Source organism: Platalea leucorodia (assembly GCF_965183815.1).
Source record: "Platalea leucorodia genome assembly, chromosome: 4".
In the NCBI taxonomy this organism is placed as follows: Eukaryota; Metazoa; Chordata; class Aves; order Pelecaniformes; family Threskiornithidae; genus Platalea; species Platalea leucorodia.
Genome location: NC_138826.1, coordinates 19,711,656 through 19,731,172, shown reverse-complemented (window position 1 = coordinate 19,731,172; position 19,517 = coordinate 19,711,656). Strand labels below are relative to the sequence as shown.

At 35.3% G+C, this 19,517-nt stretch overlaps 1 protein-coding gene across 6 annotated transcripts in view; it reads left to right on the top strand.

Moving 5' to 3' along the window:
• Window positions 1-19,517, top strand: part of PCGF5 (polycomb group ring finger 5) — a 74,852-nt gene that overhangs the window by 45,410 nt on the left and 9,925 nt on the right. For 5 of the 6 annotated variants that reach the window (XM_082310002.1, XM_082310004.1, XM_082310005.1 and 2 more), the window contains 7 exons: window positions 3,324-3,420; window positions 7,985-8,040; window positions 8,163-8,222; window positions 12,182-12,330; window positions 13,692-13,790; window positions 15,429-15,518; window positions 17,464-17,523. In XM_082310002.1, coding sequence (XP_082166128.1) covers window positions 3,324-3,420; window positions 7,985-8,040; window positions 8,163-8,222; window positions 12,182-12,330; window positions 13,692-13,790; window positions 15,429-15,518; window positions 17,464-17,523 — 611 coding nt within the window. The remainder of the gene's footprint in view (window positions 1-3,323; window positions 3,421-7,984; window positions 8,041-8,162; window positions 8,223-12,181; window positions 12,331-13,691; window positions 13,791-15,428; window positions 15,519-17,463; window positions 17,524-19,517) is intronic. The other variant, XM_082310007.1, reaches the window with a different exon arrangement.

Here is a 19,517-nt window from a genome sequence, read left to right as displayed (position 1 = left end):
ATGTGTTTAGAGTAGGACCTTTTAATGATTGGCTCATTTTTCACTTCTCAAGAAGAGCAAGATAAATGAATGACATGATACCAGGATGGCCTATTTCAGAAAGAAAAACTCACTTCATCCTAGCTTTCTCATGAACACTGTATCAGAATTTCATATTAATTAGTTTTATTGGCTGTTGGTTTTGTTTTTTTTTTTTTTTTTTCAATTCAAACAACATGGCATGCTCATGATTTAGCTGGAGCCATTTTTTTTGGACAATATTCAAGACTACTGGTAGTATCAAAAAAGTAAAGGTACAGTAATTAGAGTATGAAGCAAGGACATTTTTGGAAAATATTACATTATGTTGTTTGGCCAGCTAATCAAATTCTATCTCTGCACTTGAATGGTGTTTGTGGCTGCTTGCAAGTAATTCAGGTGTGGACACTTGTAGGGTTTCTGTTTGTTCCTTAGTACATGTTTTGACAGAGCATTATGTCTTATGGCAATGCCTGTTCAAAAAGTATAACTTTGGGAAAGTGATGCTGCTTCTTCATCTGTGACTCTGAGACCCACTTGTGACATTTCCTGGCCTCAGGGGACCAAGCATGCACCCTGTTACCTAGCTGCAGGTGAGAGGGCTTTTTCTTTATTACATGTTACTATACAACACCCCCTCCTCTCCAAGGCTGTGTGCCTGAAATGAGGGTACACTCTGTTACCTTTGAAGGTGCTGGAAGTTGTGCTTAGAATCAGGATATTCATTTAAAGGGAGCACTGCAGAGCATATTCACGACACCCTTTGGTGAGCAATGTCATGTTCTTAGCTATTTACTCTAAAATCTTACAAAACTTAAACCATTTTAAGGTAAAGTGCAAAAAAAAGATTGTGATATCTAAAGCAAACAACACAGTTAAAGTAATAGATGTAGGTGAAGAAATGAAAAAAATCCCACATCTATTTAATCTTGGCATAGATAGTTGGAATCAGAAAGCTCTAATCCTTATCCAGCTAGTGCATTAATTTAAGAAAAGAGTGATTGATATTCATGGAGAGGTGATTTTTGTATGTATTTTACTGTCTTTGCTTCTTTCCTATTATATCATTGTGTGTATGTGGCTGGGTTTTGATTAGTGAAGGAACTGAACTATGCCTTCAGTTGCTCCCTGTGCTGCTTTGTATTTCAGATGGGTGACAGAAGGAAAGGTAGTGCAGATGGTTTCAGGAGCTGAGATGGTTGAGGAACTACTGATCAGCTAAAGAATTCCACCTTGCGATGTTTGCCCCTGGGTTGAACACGTGCAGACACAACATCTTAAGAAAAACTTTGCACTGAGAATCTTCATATCTTTTCAATTTCAAGGATAACTTCTGTTATTTTCAGTTCTAGAGGAGATTCTCAGTTATATTAATGAGGAGAGATTATAGAAATCTTAACTACGTGTATTTTAAAAGTTATTCGGACTTGTGCTTTAACTTAAGCATGTTCTTAAATGCTCTGTTGGGCTGGCATGAAGGCTTCTATGTGGGTGATGAAATTCTTTGTATTCTATAAGTGTAGTAGCAAAATGCTTAGTTTTAGGAATATTAGTTGTAAAAAGTATACAGAAAAGTGAACAAATGCTGTAGGTACAGAACATCACTTTTGCTGCTCTGTACTACACTTCTGATCCTGTGGAAGTGTTAGGGAACGCATGTGCAAAAATCAATTAAGTCCAGTAATTTGACAAATCATAAAAGATCTGTGGTATAAGAAGAGTTCTGTGATTACAGGTTCTTGCATCTGTATGCCAGCACTAAATACCTCACAACTTGAGGTTAAGAAAAAATGAACTCGTATCCTCAGGGATGAATGATGCTCTCATAGCATCAGTGTTCTCGGCTGTTTTGGAGTCCCCGTGTGCAGAGGACAGCACTGCGCCCCACTTACTGGCCTTGCTTGGCAGGACTCGTGGGCTTCCTGAGCTCATTTTACCAGATCATCGGAAATCTGCCCTCCCTCCAGCGCTGCTGGAGCCATTGAGCCTGGGGAGAGTGCCAAGAGCCAGCCAGAGAGCCCTGCAGTCTGTCTGCCAGACTTAAAGGGGAAAGTTCATTGTATTTCAACCAAAGCTATGAAGTTAGTGTCCTTAAGTTAGTGTTTTAAAGCAGTTGGGAAAAACACCTGCACAGAGGTTTAGTGTGTGTGCATTATCAGCGTCAGCTGATTTGTAGTAACTCTTCTGAGCATACTAAGGCAAAGATAAATGCAAGGCTTCGCTTGTTAGGTGACACTTGTTAAAGGGATTTCAAGATTCCTTAAAGATTGTCATATAATTAGGATTTACCAGCTTGTTGTAGAGGTACTCTTCGTTCTTTAGGTAATTGATGAAAGAAATTACAGTTTTCAGCAGAAAGCATATTGCAGTTGCAGCAGTACATTTATTTTTTCAGTCCATTTACTGATGAATTTGCAGTTCTCATTTCAGTTTAGGTGAAGTAATAATAAACAGAGGATAGAGTTTATCTCCATCCAGAGTGTTATAATGCAATACTAATAGCAGGCATATTTGTTCTTATCAGCTTGGCTTCCATTTTGTTATTAATGGCAGTAAAATCTACAGTCTAAAATTAATCATTTGGAAGTAACAGCAGTGTAGCACCTTGTTTAGTTTAATTTCAGTTTATTGGATTTTAAATTCACATTGTTGTTGGTTTGGGTTTGTTTATACTTGCCATGGTCATGATCCTGATTTTTCATTATAAGATTCAAGTATTAAATGTTTACTGTAAGTTCTGTCATTGCTTTTGAAGCGCTATGTCACAAGGGAAACATAGCCACTTGGAACCTGGGTACAATTTCTGTGAACTTTTCTCTTACAAGAAGTATTTACAACAGTATTTTCAGTTGCCAGCAACACTGTTGAAAAGGAAATAATGTGCAGAAGTCATTTTCAAACCATCTGAAGTGATGATTGGCTCTGCTGGGCTAGAGCTCCCCAGCATCCACTTTCTCAGAACCCGTTCTTTACGTGTGCCACATGGTATGGGTTTTGCATTTTATGATGCTGGGAGAATTTTAAGTAGTAAAAATACTGCATGCTTTAGAGCAGCACTTGTCTGACTTGTTCTGCTGAACTCGGTGCAGCTGAACTCGGTGTCTCGGCAGAGCAGAACTAGCTGTGGCTTTGAGGAGCAAGAAGTGGATAAGGTACATTGTAATTATTTGCTTAAAATAATACTCTTTTATCTTTGATGCATGAAGTAGTTAGCTGGTATCATTAGGTCATATTCGAGCAGTATTATTTAGATCTTAGTCTAAGGGTTTTTTTTAATCTTTTTTTCTCTTTTTTTTGTCCCTCAGTTTGTAAGACTTGTATTGTTCAACACTTTGAAGACAGTAATGACTGTCCCAGGTGTGGCAACCAAGTGCATGAGACCAATCCACTAGAAATGTTAAGGTAAGATGACATTGCACAATATTTGCTGAAATGGAACAGCAAGAAATAAAAAATAAAACCTTGATATCTTTATTCTGAAAAGGAATTAAATTTTTTGCTTATTTGTAAAATACATATATCAGCTGTTCTTAGCCATAGATTCTGTCAATTTTTCATCTCCCAATAAATTGTAAATTGATTTTTTTCAGATCTAATAAAAGGAGGAAAGATAAGGAAAAGACACAGAAAGTCTGGGTATATTCTACAAATTAAAATAAATATTTTAATACCCCTATTAAACAAAAAAATGAACCCGGTACCTTTTATTCTTTACATGAAATTAAAGTCTAGAGTTTCTTTTTTCAAATGATTTAGGGCATTCCAAACTGCATGCAACTGTTTTTTTTCTTCTTAGAGCAATGTAGAAAATGAATCACACAAATAACTGAATGTTTTCCAGGGTGTAGATTTACCAATCTGAATTGAAATCTGCTGTCAGATTAGTGAAAAGACACTCATGAAAGAAAGTTTTGACACTGAAAGTGCCCTTTCTTGAGAGTTTGCATTTTTTATATCACAATAACACATCTTCGTTTAAACAATTACTTTTCTTGAAATTCTGGAATCTCTTTTAGTCATGTTATGTTGAAACAAAGGTGATCAAATCCTACAAGTGCAAACAAAGTACAAACGAATCCTACAAGTACAGTACAGAGAAATCAATAAATGTCATCATAAGTGGAAGAACTCCATGTTTTCCTAAAATGATGAAGCCACTCCCTGCCCTCACTCCCAACACTTCCTCCACCCCCCCACCCCCAATATTATTAGCTTGTAATACTGTTGTGAACTTAGGAAGAAATATTCTTACATCAATGTTAATATAAATATTTACATCTGGAATTTACTAGGGTTGGTATTATTTCCTAATGTCATTGTGTTTGCTACAATTTGCCATATTTTGCTTTGATTTTTGACTGATATGTGTGTGCAGAGCAATTCCCATGCCTCAGCAATTCCCCTACCAAGAGGTGAGAGAGATTAAATTCAGCAACTCTAAAGGGTGTTATTAACTTAAATCTTTGTCATCTGAATGTTTTTTGGAAGGGTAGGGCTAAAAGGGTTTATGTAGATGTTTACCATAAGTATTTTTCTGATCTCCTGTCAGTGTCTGAGGTGCTGTGTCAGCCGTAACAGATGTTATACAGAGTGCATAAGGCTACTAATAAGCTGAAAACAAAAGCATTTTAGAAATATTTCTTTTATTCTGACAGGACCATTTCACAGGACTTGAGAAATGCATTTTTTGAAATATCTAGTAAATGTTTAGTAAAATAATAATATGCTTTAAGCAGGAAATGATAGAAGGGTGAGAAAAGTTGAGACCACAAGCCAGAAATGTGGGAAAAGCCATTTTCTCTGCAATTCTTTCCTGAAACTCCTTTTAGAGTCACTGGGTTTATTTGCCAACAAACTGCATATAGCTAGTAGTTTGCCGGTTGTATTTTATGAAACATTTGCTAAACTAATAATCAGAAGAGCACATGAGCAGTGTAACGGAATTATCTTTTTTGGATGTTGCCTGCATAACTTAATACATGTCTTATACTCTGACTGAAGAGAGCGGCCCAATCATTGCTCAAGAATGCAGTCATTTTCTGAGAAATGGTGTTGAACACTCTAGGTAGTATTTTTAACTGACATCTTTGAGATATACTACTTTATAAACTCAATTCTGAATAACTCCGTAAGTATGTGGGTTTTTTAGATGTATCTTTTAGTTGGCAGCACTTAGGGTCTGTTGAAATTATAAGTCTAAGTCTGAAGTTCAACATCGAGCTTTAAAATGAAAATCTAGAAAGAGTGTTAAATTCTAGAATTCCCTTTCCTGCTTTAGCAGAATTCCACATCATCAGTATTCAGTAGGGTCTGGGTTGGTTATGCCATGAAGGCAGGCTTCTTTTTTTTCTTGGTATGCTTCTTTGGATGCGTTTTCCTGAGCAGTAGTCTTCATTTGCCTCACTTCAGATAATTAGCATTATCAGAGAGTAGCTTTGATCTTATAAGTCATTCAGTATTATAGAAGAGGTGAAAAAAGAAACTATATCAAGCTGACATAAATGCTTGGTTCTTCTTTCTATATGTTCTGGTTTGGAGCTTGGAAGATGTAGGGGTGGAAAGTGGTGTGCCTAAAATATTAGTGTTCTTGTTTCAGTGTTAACAGGAAGTATCATATTAAATGACCGAGACCAACTTTGGAGTTATGTCAAGTAGTTTCATTTTGGAATGGGTTTGATGCGAGTCACAGAAATAGAACTCTCTTTTAGAGTGTTCATAAGCATGGGTAATAGGAACACTGTAAGATGCATCTGAAATTGAGAATCTTTTTGTAATTTCCTATTTTTTTCCTTACAGTTTAAGTTTAGTTCCCCTGTACTTAAAGATCAGATAAGTGGTATTTTTTTCTGCATTTTTAAAGTATTGATTAGTATTTACACTTCATAAGGACAAAATAACTCTTTTTGTTTACTTTTTGGAAGGAAATAAAGTCATTGACTAGAGTATGAAGCCAGTTCTTGCTGCTAGCATTGTAAATTTGCTAAATATACTGGTTTCCTTGCTATGTTAGCATTACCAGTGACTTTTGTTTGGGGCCATTGAAGATGAATTAGAAAGTGCTAAATGGGAATTTTCAAAAATAAATGTAGAAAAAACAGCAAATACCATCCTGAGGAATGATTAGTGGGGTTTTGAATTAAGGTAGTGATGTTCGCTTTTGAAGTCCTTATTTCTCTTCTCTTAATGAAAGTTATGAAGATTGGACCTTTCTTACAATGTGAAATGAACTCCATTTCCAAGACAGGTTCCCGAGTTCCTAGTGCTCTGCTGTGGGAACTTCATAGAAAGTAGTACCATCTAGTTGCATTAGATATGGAGAGGAGAGCCTAGAAGGGATAACATACCATTTGGAAAGGTAGACCTATATTGTCATCTGTCAGAAGCTAAGTGCCCAGACATCCCATGATTTTGGTTTCCTTATCTATGAGAAAGTACTTGCGTCTTTGTTTTAGGGGAGGTCTGTTTCACTTGCTGAAGATTTTTTTTCTTTTTTTTGTCCTTATAAGAAGAAGCAATTAAAAAATGGATCGTGGTTGTAGCTTAAACATGAATATTCTTATGGTATGACTGTCTGCATGAACTGATGGACAACACAGGGAACTAGTCTCCGAACAAGATGACTGGGTAATAGGTCTAATTGTAAACTTTCAATTATAAATACAAATTCTGTAAAGAAGAGAACCTGGAATGCTCATGTATTTATTATAAGAAGATAATTGTTATCCATTAAAATGGCTTTTAGGCATTCCTCAACAATAAAATCATTCAGTCTTCTTCCTACTTTGGTGCTGCTAGTGAACAAAAGATAGAGAACAGTCATATGTTTTATAACAGGCCTATGGTGTATTATTAATAACACGTACACATACATGTATGTGTATATGCAAATATATATGTATAGAGATATATATCATTACTGAGATGAAAAATTAAGGCAATTAAAAATATGCTAAAAGCAATTATTATATTGTAGCTTCTGACTGAATCTCAAGGTATTTAATTTCTCTGGCCGTATTACTTAGTACTTTGTTTTGTCATGGGTTTTTGTTTAGGCTGTGGACAGTGGGAGTTCCTGTTCACAAGAGAAGATGTAGAGGACAGAGGAGAGAAAGGAAAAGGAAACAGAATGAGAGACAGAGAAAACCAAAGGATAAGTGAGACAGGGAGAGGAACTAGAAAGTGGATGATAAATTAAATGGATAGGAGAGTAGGTAAAATTCAGAGAAAACGGAAGAAAAATATTTTAGCTTCAGCAACAAAGGTAAATGCACTGTGCTCTCTGGAAGGGACTGTAATAGCTATTTCTGGCACTAATATCAGGACATCAGAGGATATGCCTGTGCTGCATACTGTCATCTGGTAGACAAACTCGTGGCAGATTTAAATAGTTTAAATGAATTATGTTGGGTACTGAGAACTGTCTAGCCAGAGCAGCATGGATGCTCTGTGGTCGTCTTTATCCTGCCAAGACTAGTTTGTGTTGTAACAAGTGGGGAATAGCCTGTTCAGTTTTTCATAACAGCCTTATTACCAAAGCACTTGAACACTTAATATGATAATGGAGTATATAATTTTCGTGCTTACTACTCATAACCTGGACCTTAAAATTGGACACTACTTTTCCAGTTTGTTCCTTTCAGTAACGCAATTGTTTGCATGTAACACAAAGAAAACAATGTAAATTTTAGAGTGTAATGTTTTTTGTCTTTTGCTTCATTTTTTGTCTTTATACATTAAAAATAATTTCCTTGGTTATTTCTAAAAGAAATCCATTCAAGAGGTGGTTGAGATAAGGTTTAATGCTTGTTGTCTCTCAAGCTAAAATTAATTGATTTTTGCAGGACGTATTATTTACCAGAAATATGCAATTAATTTTATTATTCAAAAGTTTTTATTATTTAAAGGCTAAAAATATTTAAAATGCTAGTTTCTACTTAATGTGAAATGTATTTTTTCCCTTTGAAAGGCTGGATAACACCTTAGAGGAAATTATATTTAAGCTGGTGCCTGGACTCCGAGAACGTAAGTTTCTCATTTGGTTTTGGGTACCTGTTTGGGTTGATGGAAGGAATATGGCTATTCCTAATGATAAACCTGTAGTATTGATTTAAAAATTCACATTACTGTTCTTTGATGTTAACTAGAGGAACTGCAGCGAGAGATCGAATTTTGGAAGAAAAACAAACCTCAAGAAAATGGTCAAGGTGATGATTTTTTTTTTTTCTCCTCTCTCATCTGTACGTTAAGTAGCATTGCTCATTAAGCCCTGTTTCTTCACACACTTATGCATGTACATTCTTTTTACTGAATTCAGATACTATAGAAACTCGTAATGAATCTATGTAAATGTAATCTGGGCCTTCATGTACTGCTGCTTATCTATTAACCAGTTGTTCTACAAACACTAGTTGTTTTACCATTAGTTTTATTTGCATTTCCTTAAGCTCTCACTTTCAACACTCATGCAATTTTCCACTTGAATTCTTAATTTTCTTAATACAGCAGAACTACTTGAGTTTTTTACAGATTATTTTCTGTTACTGAATTTGACCAGCTGTTAACTAGGAGGTTGTCAAGAATTAGTTATGACAAGTAGTAAAACAGTTTTCCACACATGATAAACAATTGTTTTATATAGATTCCAAAATGCTTTTTCTTTTTTTCTCTTTTTCTTTTTTTCTTTTTTTTTTTTTTGTAGTTGACCCATGAACTTTGAGAGCTCAGTATTGAGGTGCTAAGTGAGGACTACGTCCAACTGTTTGTATGCCTCTTTAATTTGACATCAAGGTTTTGATACCATAGCCTATTTGATTTGGGCATTTTTAAGACTTTTTTAAATGCTCTGCTAAGCTAAAGAAATAGCCATTTTTAGTAAAGGATCACTGTCAAGTAAACATCTTGCAATACTGCACTCAGTTGTTTATAATATCGTCTTTTCAACTTCATAACATTTCATTTTCTTTCTCACTAGTTGATTTGCATTTGGCATCCATTATAAGGGACAAGGTTCTTATATAATTAAATTAAGAACTGCAGGACAGTTTGGATGAAATTATATTAGTTTACTACAACATACTTTGTAGTGTATACCTATGCAGTTTTAAAAATACTTATAAAATATTTTTATGAAATATAGACATTTGACTGTTTAGAAAATTATTTTCTGCTGTATACATAGATAGAAAAATATAACATATAATTTGCAAATTTGTAGAATGTCACTTACTTTTAACCAATTTATTCTTCTGGTTCTTACCTTTCTCCCATAATTTAATGGTAAACCTAATGGAGATTGGTTACTAAGTGTAATGAGTGATTGGATTGTTTTGTGAATCAGAGGAAAGCTCTAGCTCTAACTCTCAAAATATACTTTTAAGTAGCTACAGATGTATCCAGCTCTGTTAGTGGCTGCGTCCTTGGGCTATAGAAGTTTGACTCTACAAACCATCTGAAAGTCATGATAGCTCATTGAGACAAATTATGAGCATTTAAACTGTTTTTCTGCCATAAACAAGTATTTAGAATCTTGCCTCAGAATAAATTATTTAGTGAGAATAATTTCAGTAAGAAGGGACTGTTTCAGTTGTCAGTACTATCCCCTGCAATCATATAGTCAGTCTAGTTTAAAAGAGTCCATCAGTAATGCATTTACCACAGGGCACAATACAGTTCACAACTTTAGCATCTAAGATCTGTAAAAAAATCCCAGGACTTAGAATTTTCACGTTTCGGAGGAAAAAAAAACAAACAACAAAGCGTATCTCAGGCATTGGTGACTCCACTAGGAGAGTGGTTACTAGAGAGAAGTGATGGATGATGATAGGAAACATACTGTGGTACAGAGCAAAAAATCTTTATTGGTCCTTTCCAGTCTGAACTGGAGAAGGAACAGGGGAAACAGCTTTAGATTGACTCACTATCTGGAGATCAGTTTTACACTGAATCTCCGAGAAAAGCACAGGAAGTAGACAATTTGCAAGGTTTGCAAGAATGATGAGGGAAAAAATGCGACACCAAGTTACGCCTTAAGGAAAGAGGCGTGGAGGTGAGTGGGGAGTTGGTTTGTTTTTCCTGTCTTCTGTTCTTGGCTTGATGCTTTGACTTGGAGAATGCTGAGTCCATTTTGGTGAGATTAAAATTTCTTTTTTTTTTCCCTCTCCTCTCCTCTCCTCTCCTCTCCTCTCCTCTCCTCTCCTCTCCTCTCCTCTCCTCTCCTCTCCTCTCCTCTCCTCTCCTCTCCTCTCCTCTCCTCTCCTCTCCTCTCCTCTCCTCTCCTCTCCTCTCCTCTCCTCTCCTCTCCTCTCCTCTCCTCTCCTCTCCTCTCCTCTCCTCTCCTCTCCTCTCCTCTCCTCTCCTCTCCTCTCCTCTCCTCTCCTCTCCTTTCTTCTCTTTTTTCTTTTAACTTGTATCATATTAAACCTTAATGTCATGCCTATAATGGACCATCACATTGATTTCTAGAGACTGCCTGTACAAACATCATTAATTCTAATAACTACAAGGATTTTTTAGTAAATAGCCTGGTGCCATTTACACAGAGGAGCATTTGAATTTCTATCAGAATATCTTGAAAGGTGCAACTTGCGTTTTGTGTGTACCTGTTTCTGGAATGATTTTATGATTGGAAATTTGCTAATTTCCCTGGTTCTGGGGTTGGTTTGCCTTTCAGGACTTTTCAAACTGCATGACCAAATCTTCCTCCATTACTCAGCGGTGATAACTATTGAAAGTTGTGTATGTGTTTTCATTGCTGAAGAATCTGTGAATCATAGGCAGCCTCCTCAGACAAATGCTCGTGACAGGTAGACTGTACCTGCTTGATTAAGAGAGTTTGCTTCCTGGACTTTCACAAAAAGAAAAAAAAAATAATCTGTAGTTTGGTACTGTAAATTCTGTTCATAGCAAGGTGATAGGAACAAAACGTATGTATGATACACATTCAACTAAAAGTGTCAATAGCTAGTAGAGACTTGTGGACAAATCTTTTATAATTATAAAATACTTCAATGTAGCTTAAAACTCATCTTGATAGGTAAACTCAATGAAGTGAATTAATTACTATGTCTAGGAACTTAAGCATAGCTTGATATTTGTTAAAGTTTTCATTCTATCTTCTCATCTTAACTCTTCTAAATGACTTTAAAAGTTTGTGGTAAGTGTAGGAAAACAGCAGAATTTGATCTGAAAGTTTTTCAGGAAATGCAAAAGTAGCTTATTCAAGTTACTTGTGATAATGTTTTATTCCAACAGAGAGCAGCCTTTGTTTTAAATCAAAATAAATAAGTTGGGGATACAGAAAAAAACAAATGTATATAATAGGGTTATTGTGTACTGTATTCCAAACCTGTAAAAATTACTCCATCTTATGGTTCATTGTACGGTTATTGTTTACATACATTGCAGCCTTATCTAGGTGTACTTGCTAGTCTTAGCATTTGAGTGTTCAACTATGCTAAACCTTTGAAAACTGCAGGAGATGGTGCATAGGATATATGTGCTCTGCCAAAAAATATGGGGACCATTCCTCTTTTCTTATGTTTTTTGTTTTTAAAGGGGAATAAGTAAGTATATGGCTATTTAGTTATAAAATCATCCTTACTTAGACCAGGTCAAAAGTCGATGAAAGTTAAGTTTTATCTTGCCTTAGTTTAATTCATGATAACATTCCAGGAACTTGTCTCCATTGGGTTATTGCAGCAGACAATTAATATGAACTGATTACTCATGTTACTTTGATATACAAGTGTTGGGATTAGTTATTCCGCTGTTTATTTAAAACCAATTTTTTTTGGCAGTGAACTGCCACACCATAGAGTAGGTTTATGTGGTTGAGCAGTCTTGATGCATGCGCAGTTGCAGGGTTTTAATCACTGGACACAAACAGCAGTAGACAGCCATAACCATTAGTGGTTCATCTGCCTAATTATTTTCTGTCACATAGAAATCTGTTGTTTGCATATTACATTAACATTTCAATAATATAACTTTGTTTTCAGATTTGTAAATTGATCAATTGAAGAATGCACTGAATTAAAATTGTATAAAGTTAATTTGAAGAAAAAATATGCCCTTGAAAATGAACTATTACTTTAAGTATGTTTTTGTTACTACTGTGACTTTTAATTATTTTACACTTAAATAATATGATCTTCATATTTTACAGATGAAAGCCCAAAAGCTGATAAACCCAAAGTAGATGAGGAGTGTGATGAAAATGAAGAAGATAAAGACTATCACAGGAGTGACCCACAGATTGCTATTTGCCTCGACTGTTTACGCAACAACGGGCAGTCAGGAGATAATGTAGTCAAAGTGAGTAGTAAAGATAATCTGTGCTGTTGTTATTGTTGGCAGAATAGCATCTTACAGGAACCAAATCATTTTATAATCATTAACAATAAACTGTAATGTGGTGACCTGTCTCCAATTCCATTCTTATTTAGTCCTTTTGTTTGAAGCATTTCAATGCATCTTGGAATTTTGTAAAAAATACAATTCCATACAGAAATCCATCTGTGACAATGGATTTTTTTTTTTTTTTTTAATGGGTTATAGTTTTGTAGTCTGCAGCCTTGATGGTATATAACTGCATTACGCAACAGATTACAGCATACCACAGAGGTACTTAAAAAGCTAGCTGTAGGTGAGCTGCCGCTCACTTTCAGGATTGCTGTCCTACCCATGCCAGTGTAAAGCTGCTTTTCACATACGTTGTGCACTGAATGACTGGGATCCAGATCTTCCGAGCTGTAAACCTGATTCTGACACTGTGGCCTTGGGCAGGTCACTTCCATCTGTAAAATGTGTAGGGTAATATCTGCTAACTTCTGTTTTAAGAATTAGGGATATTTGTTTTCTATTCATGAAGGGAAGATTACCTCATGGTATTGAGGCTAGAAGAAAGTGTTTAGAAATGCTCTTAGATTTTAATAATGTTTTCTTAAATTACAAAGACAAGAATTAAAAATATTAAAAATTTGTCCAATAAAACACTACTTGTTTTCTGTATACTCTGTTAAATGTATAGTTTTGAAGTTCTTACACAGTGAGAAAGTTTTGATTCAGCAAGAAAACATATGTATGTGTTATCACTGTCTGTTTACGCTATATACAGTAAGAAATCTGTATCTCCATCACCATGTAGGAGTCTCAGGTTTCCAGCTTTCCTGTTGAATCAAAAGTATTAGGTTCTGGATCACAGAATCTGTGATAATAGGTCACATCTCAGGTTTGTAGCTTCTCTGTATTTTACCTAGATTATTTGAGGGTTTTACTTCCTTTTTCTCTCAAGGACTGAAGAAATTCTAAGAAATTTAACATCTGTTTGACCCTCAACGTAACTAACACAGACACTTAGATTATTTAAGTTCTTCTGGGGTTTTTGGTGTTTATGGTAGGTTGTTTTTTTTTTTTTCTTTCCTGCCTTCTGTATCTTTTGGAGATTTCTTTAGAACCAGAGAAGGGTTAAATGAACTTGTTTGTCATCTTGTAAATTTTGCAAAAAAAGTGAACAAAAATGAACCCGTGGTGCCATTATGAATTACAAGAGAGTGCAGTAAAATTGTTTACTGGTTGAAAAAAAAATGCCAATTACAGCTGTTCTTGCACTAAAGATGGCTTACATGCTCCAAAATTTCTAACATGGTTTTTCTGTTTTGTTGCTGTTGCTTTAGGGTTTAATGAAGAAATTTATCCGCTGTTCTACTCGAGTGACTGTGGGAACTATCAAAAAGTTTCTCAGCTTAAAATTAAAACTTCCAAGTTCTTATGAGGTACATTTGAAAGAACGATGCTTGTATTTTTATTTCCCTGTGAAGTATTAGGTTTTTATGAAATTTAATCATATTTGAACTTGAGGAATATTTTTTAGCCCCATCACTAAGTAGTGGTCAATATTCCAAGTTATATTTTCTGCCCTTAAATGAGAAGTGATCATTTTATCACAGTGACTGAAGTTGCTAATCAAGGAACTCATACAGTTCTAGTAACTTCAGTTGCTTGCCTGTGAAGGAATAGATACATTAGGTTTTGATATTTTTATGTAAAAAATAAATGTTCTCTCTTTCCATGTGGCTAATAAAGAAAAGTCACTTAATACTGTTTGGGGCTAGTAGCTACTGGGGAAAGGAGAGACCAACTAGACATGTGCCAAATTACTCTGCAGTTTCATTTTCTTTAGATGTAAGAAACTATCCAGTAATTATGAAGAAGTGAGGAGCAATACCATTTGAATCTTTGAAAATGCAGATACTTTTTTTGCACCTTCTCTGGAATTAGATGGAATTTGATGGAGAGAGGGTCTTTGCTCCATGAGTGATTTGATCTGGGCCAAGACTGTTCCCTGGGGGGACTTGCTAACATGGTATAAGTTGTGATGCAGGATGGAGTTGGGAAGTGTGAGACTCCTGCCTCTGCTTTCCCTCTTCCCAAGGATACAGGAATTTTGACTTCAGCACAGACTATTTCTTCGGCCAGTTCTCTTACAGGAGTCAATGACTCCATGAACCGCAGGCTGCCTTTAGCACAAATGGCAGCATCCCAGCTTTGGTCAGAGGTAGGGCTGAGTTAGGTTATGTGCACAGGTTATTGCAGAGCTATATGCAGGAGTTTGTCACAGTATCATGACATGCTGACCAGCCATTTTGATGTAATTTGGTGTTGTTAATTATGTTAATTTAATCTGTCTCTGGCACCTTAATGGCCTGTGTTATGTAGTATCTGCTTACTTCAAAATTTTGACATTTTTTTCCTCTAAAAAACAGAAAAGCATTATGGCTATAGTAATGAAAGAATTTTCAAACATTTCAGTGGAGGGTAGAAGAAAGATGCACAGTTTAAACCAGCCATTTTTCGCAGTAAGATCATTAGGGTTTTTTTTTTTATTTTGTCTTCAGTTAATGAAGAATCATGTTTGTATACTCAGAAGTGTATTTTCGTTGTATAGTTATTTCTAAAGTAATTTTTTTAAATTACATTATAATTTATTTTTGAAAAATGAAAATTACAATACTTCTGTTCTCTATCTTTGGGTTGAAAGAGCATTGACCTAGCAAGAAAGCCTTCAAAATACAGCACAAGGCTTTCTCTTCAAACAGATGGCGTGTAGTATTGATAAATACAGGGAGCATTTGTCTGCTAGTGATTACCTACCTAGTTTAGTAGACTTTCTTCTGTCCACACCTTAATTGAAAACACAAAAGTGAAAAAATTAAGTGGAATACTACTATTAAAAATAGCAGTATAATTTATTGTCATTATGTTGTATTTATCCAGGTTTGATATACATGTCTGATGGAATTATTGTATAATGATAGGAGTTGAGGGATTAACTCTGAGATTCACTTAGGAGTTCATTTAGACATTAAAATGTTCACCCCTTTGTCTTACTGTTTGTTCTGTTGTATTTTAAGCTGGATGTACTATGCAATGGAGAAATCATGGGGAAGGATCATACTATGGAATTCATCTATATGACGAGATGGAGACTAAGAGGCGAAAACGTAAATGCTGTTACGTTATTAATAAATGATGTTTTGGTATATTTACTATAGAGAGTATACATGCTTTCACAGCTCGGTCCAAAATATATTCTGTGACCCTTCAAAAAGCCCTTATTTAAAAACGCATTTTGCATGGTTTTTGGATTTCTTATGTTAAACCCTCTGAGTGAAACCCCGCAGCACATATATTGTGCAGATTCTGAAACTTAAAAATAGCAGGTATACAAAGTTTACATGCAAGTTTTGCTCTGAGTTTTAAGTCAAGTATCTGAAAACCCAAGCACTTGTTCTTTTTCTGTAAATTTGCTTGTAGTGACCTTTTGAGTTACAATGGTTGGGGAACCTGCATCCAGCAGTTCTTTGTTAAGAGTCTGTTTTATTCAGTAGTAAACTGAAAGCGACAGTGAAAAATTATTGGAGAAATCTAATTGTGTTATTACTGTTTCTGTTAATACTACACCCATTTTTTTTTAGATACGCTATATAACACTAACATCCAGATAACGCAGCTAAATGGGTTTTCCTTGCTGCATGTGTATATTTTAGAATTGCAATATTTAACTTATTAAAAGACATTTCTTTTAGGTCTGATATTCAGTTTGATTTAGTAGCCCTTATATTGGCTTGTATATTTAATTTTTTTTTGTTTAAAAGTCATATCCCCATTTCTTCTCTTTCTTTTATACATTCGTTTGTGTCTGGCTGTTGATTGTTCTTCAGTCCTTATTGCTTTGTAGTATATGCAGATTTGTTGTCTATCACTACCAGTGGAGGCTATATTGGCGTGCAGCTAAGGTTAAGCACTTAACCCATGTTAAACTACTGATCTGTAGAAAATTCCAAACTTTCCGTACTTTGTTTTTTTAAAGCTTCCCAGTACTCAGAATAAAAAGCACTGGGGCATGGACAGAGAAGACAGAGGATTAAGCACACTGTAGAGTTAATAATTCACAAGTTTCTTAAAGTTTTACCTCAATCAGAAGGGGGGTGGGGGAGAAAGGATAGATTTTGGTAGGAATTAGGGGAGTTAACGTATAGGCAAGTATTCATTGAATTTGAAAGTAATATTGCACTGAAATTTGATGATTGCTGAAACCCCGATATTGCACCAATAAGGGAACTTTAAGTAGTATTTTTTCCAATGCTGCCTTGAAACCAGTGGGTGTTTTTTTGGCTTGCCTTCTTATATTTTTGTTAGCATTGGCTGTACTCTTAGGAAATGTTGAGGCAACAACTTCAGTGATACTGGAATTCTTTCATGACATTTAATTTTGCAGCCCCTGCCTACAAATGGACTTTTGGCAGTTGCATTAGTTTGGAAGCAAAGTAACTGTCATCTTGACAAAAAGGACATTATTTGTACTGGTTAAAAATTTTCAAAAATCTCAGAACTATAGTTTTTAACATTAAGTGAATATAAGAGTTGGCAACTCTTGATTAAATTTATAAGTTGTGTTTACATACACATAGTATAGTCAGGTATGTGTTCATCTTTTCCTTTATGTAGTTTTAAATCACTCCCTGAAGTCAGAGATGACAAACTAAAACCTGTAAAAGTTACATTGTGCTGGTAATAAATCCAGTAACATCTGGGCTTCTATGATTTTGTTTTCCCTAACTGTGTTGGGTCTTGCTATAAAGCAGAAGTTGCGATGGTAATTAATTAACAGTCTCTTCTTTTGGGTGAAGATCAATTAAATCCATTATCTCCATCTTTGGTACTACTTACCATGAGCTTTCACTGGCATACCTGTGGACCTTACAAGAGGTAGAGTAGTAAAGGGAAAATATCCATTTATTCGTTAGAGAATTCTTCCCTGTTGTAAATAAGTAAACTGATTTTAACCTTTAAATTGGAAAATTTAAAAAAAAAACATTAAATGGTAAATGTATATGTCCAGCTGTGGATGCCTCTTATCTGATCAGAAAATCATCTCCTTCGCAGTTTCGGTGTCAGAACTGCTCATCTTCGCAAGCCTGCTCACAGGATGGCACTTTTTATCAGGTAAGAGGCACTCACGACTGTACATACTACAGTCATTAAGGTCCTGTCAGCACTTCAATTGTAATCCAAGTTGTGGAGTTTTTATAATTCCTCACTAAAAAGTGCTAAAACTCTATGAGCAAGGCCTGAGCATTTTTGTTCATTCAGAGAAAGCTTTATTGAATGAGTAAATACAATCTATTCAAAAGGTTTAGGGGTTTCCTTCACTTTACATTAGGCCACTTACCTTTTCGTTAGGAAGATACCATTCTGTAGGCTGATACCTGCATCAGTTTGGAAGGATTATCTACCTCTTCCTATCTCATCCTTCTAACTAGTAGCATTGGGCAGTCACTGACAAAGGATCAAAACTGAAAAGCTTGAATCAAAAGAGACTACATTGGCTTCATCTCTTTATGGCAATTTGTATGTTCTTTTTAATGGAGTAAAGAAATGTTAGATTTTTCTAATACTGTGTTCTTTTCACATCTTTTAAAATTAGAAATGGAATAATGCCTTATATCTAGAATATAACAAACCAAAACCTCCAGAACCTGCAAACTGAAGTTGATTTCTAAATTTCATTGATCAAACTGGTTCATACCTATATGAAACAATATTTCATTTTCCTCATTGAGAATTTTGATTTGAACTGATTCCTCAAAGTTACTTTTGGAAGTTTGAAATAATATTTTTGCTTGAGCAAAAAATAAAAGTTAATGATAGAGGGTCACTCCCCACTATGGATGGGAGTGACCTACTGCAGTCATGCCTACTTCAGTAATTAGGATTGTTCCAGCATAATGCATTTTATTTATACAGTTGGTTTGTAATTGTGTTTGCAAAAAACACTGAGCCTTACTGGTTTACAGGGCAATTTCAGTGAGGTGACTGCTCTGTCTCTGCCTGTATGCACTTCCAATTAGAGCTGAGAACTTTTAGAGACAATTTATATAATCAAAGTGAAAAACATGTGAAATAGCATTTAAATAATATGGTAGTCATATCCTAGGCAAAAAAATCAGAGACCAAGTAATTTATGATACTACAAATATATGTTTGTTTATTGCACATGCAGACTACATGTGGTGCTCCCTGTCTTCTCTCCTAAATGCTCCTGCTACTGTTGAATACCTCTGGTTTTATGTTTTGATTTCTCTGCACTCCAGTTTGTAAATCCCTAGCAAGTATGATCACATCTAGTTCTGGTGATCATTTTACTACCATGGCATGGAAAGTTTATTAACCTGTATAGGTCTCTGCAGTGATATCTTTCTTTTTTTGTCACTGAAGTTCATCTGTATTGCATTTGAAGGACGCAGTAAAGTATTTCTGGTTTAAATGATAGCTTCTGTAATAATTCTTCATAATTCCAAATTTGCAATAAAAAGAATACTTAAATTAGCAATGTTCCTCTGCCCTGTGGCAGAGAGGTAGTTAAGCCCATACAGTTGCTGAGACAGTGAGATTTTCCTGGGTTTTGTACTATAGAAAACATCCAGTATCCTAATGAAGTTAAGAGGAAAACATCAGACTTAAACGAAATGCTAACAGACTGAAAAAATAAGACATTTAGTAAAACAGAGCTTCCAGCAACAAGTGCCCAGGCATTCCATGGCACTTTCTGGAAACCTACCCACTCTTGCCTCCTATTCCACAATGGTTTTGTCCAGTTTGGGGATCCAAGCAGTTAATTTGCCTTTTTTTTTTTTTCCAGTAAGAACTAATAAAAATGTATCACTAGATCTGAAGTTGAGGAGTTTGGGTTTGGGGGAGAAGTTAGCCCTCATGTCTCAGAAAATCAGCTGACAGCAGTTTGACCTGATTTTTTCTTTTTTTCTTTTTAATACCAGAGTAGCCTGGCTCCCATTAACTAGTGCTGACTACTAGTATAGCTATGGAACCTCCGTTTATATAAAAATCAAAGTACATCTGTAAATGGACTTTGTTTTAGAAAGTATAAAATTTCAAGATTGCTTTTCCTCAAACACAGCAACACAGAAATAAGAGGAGTT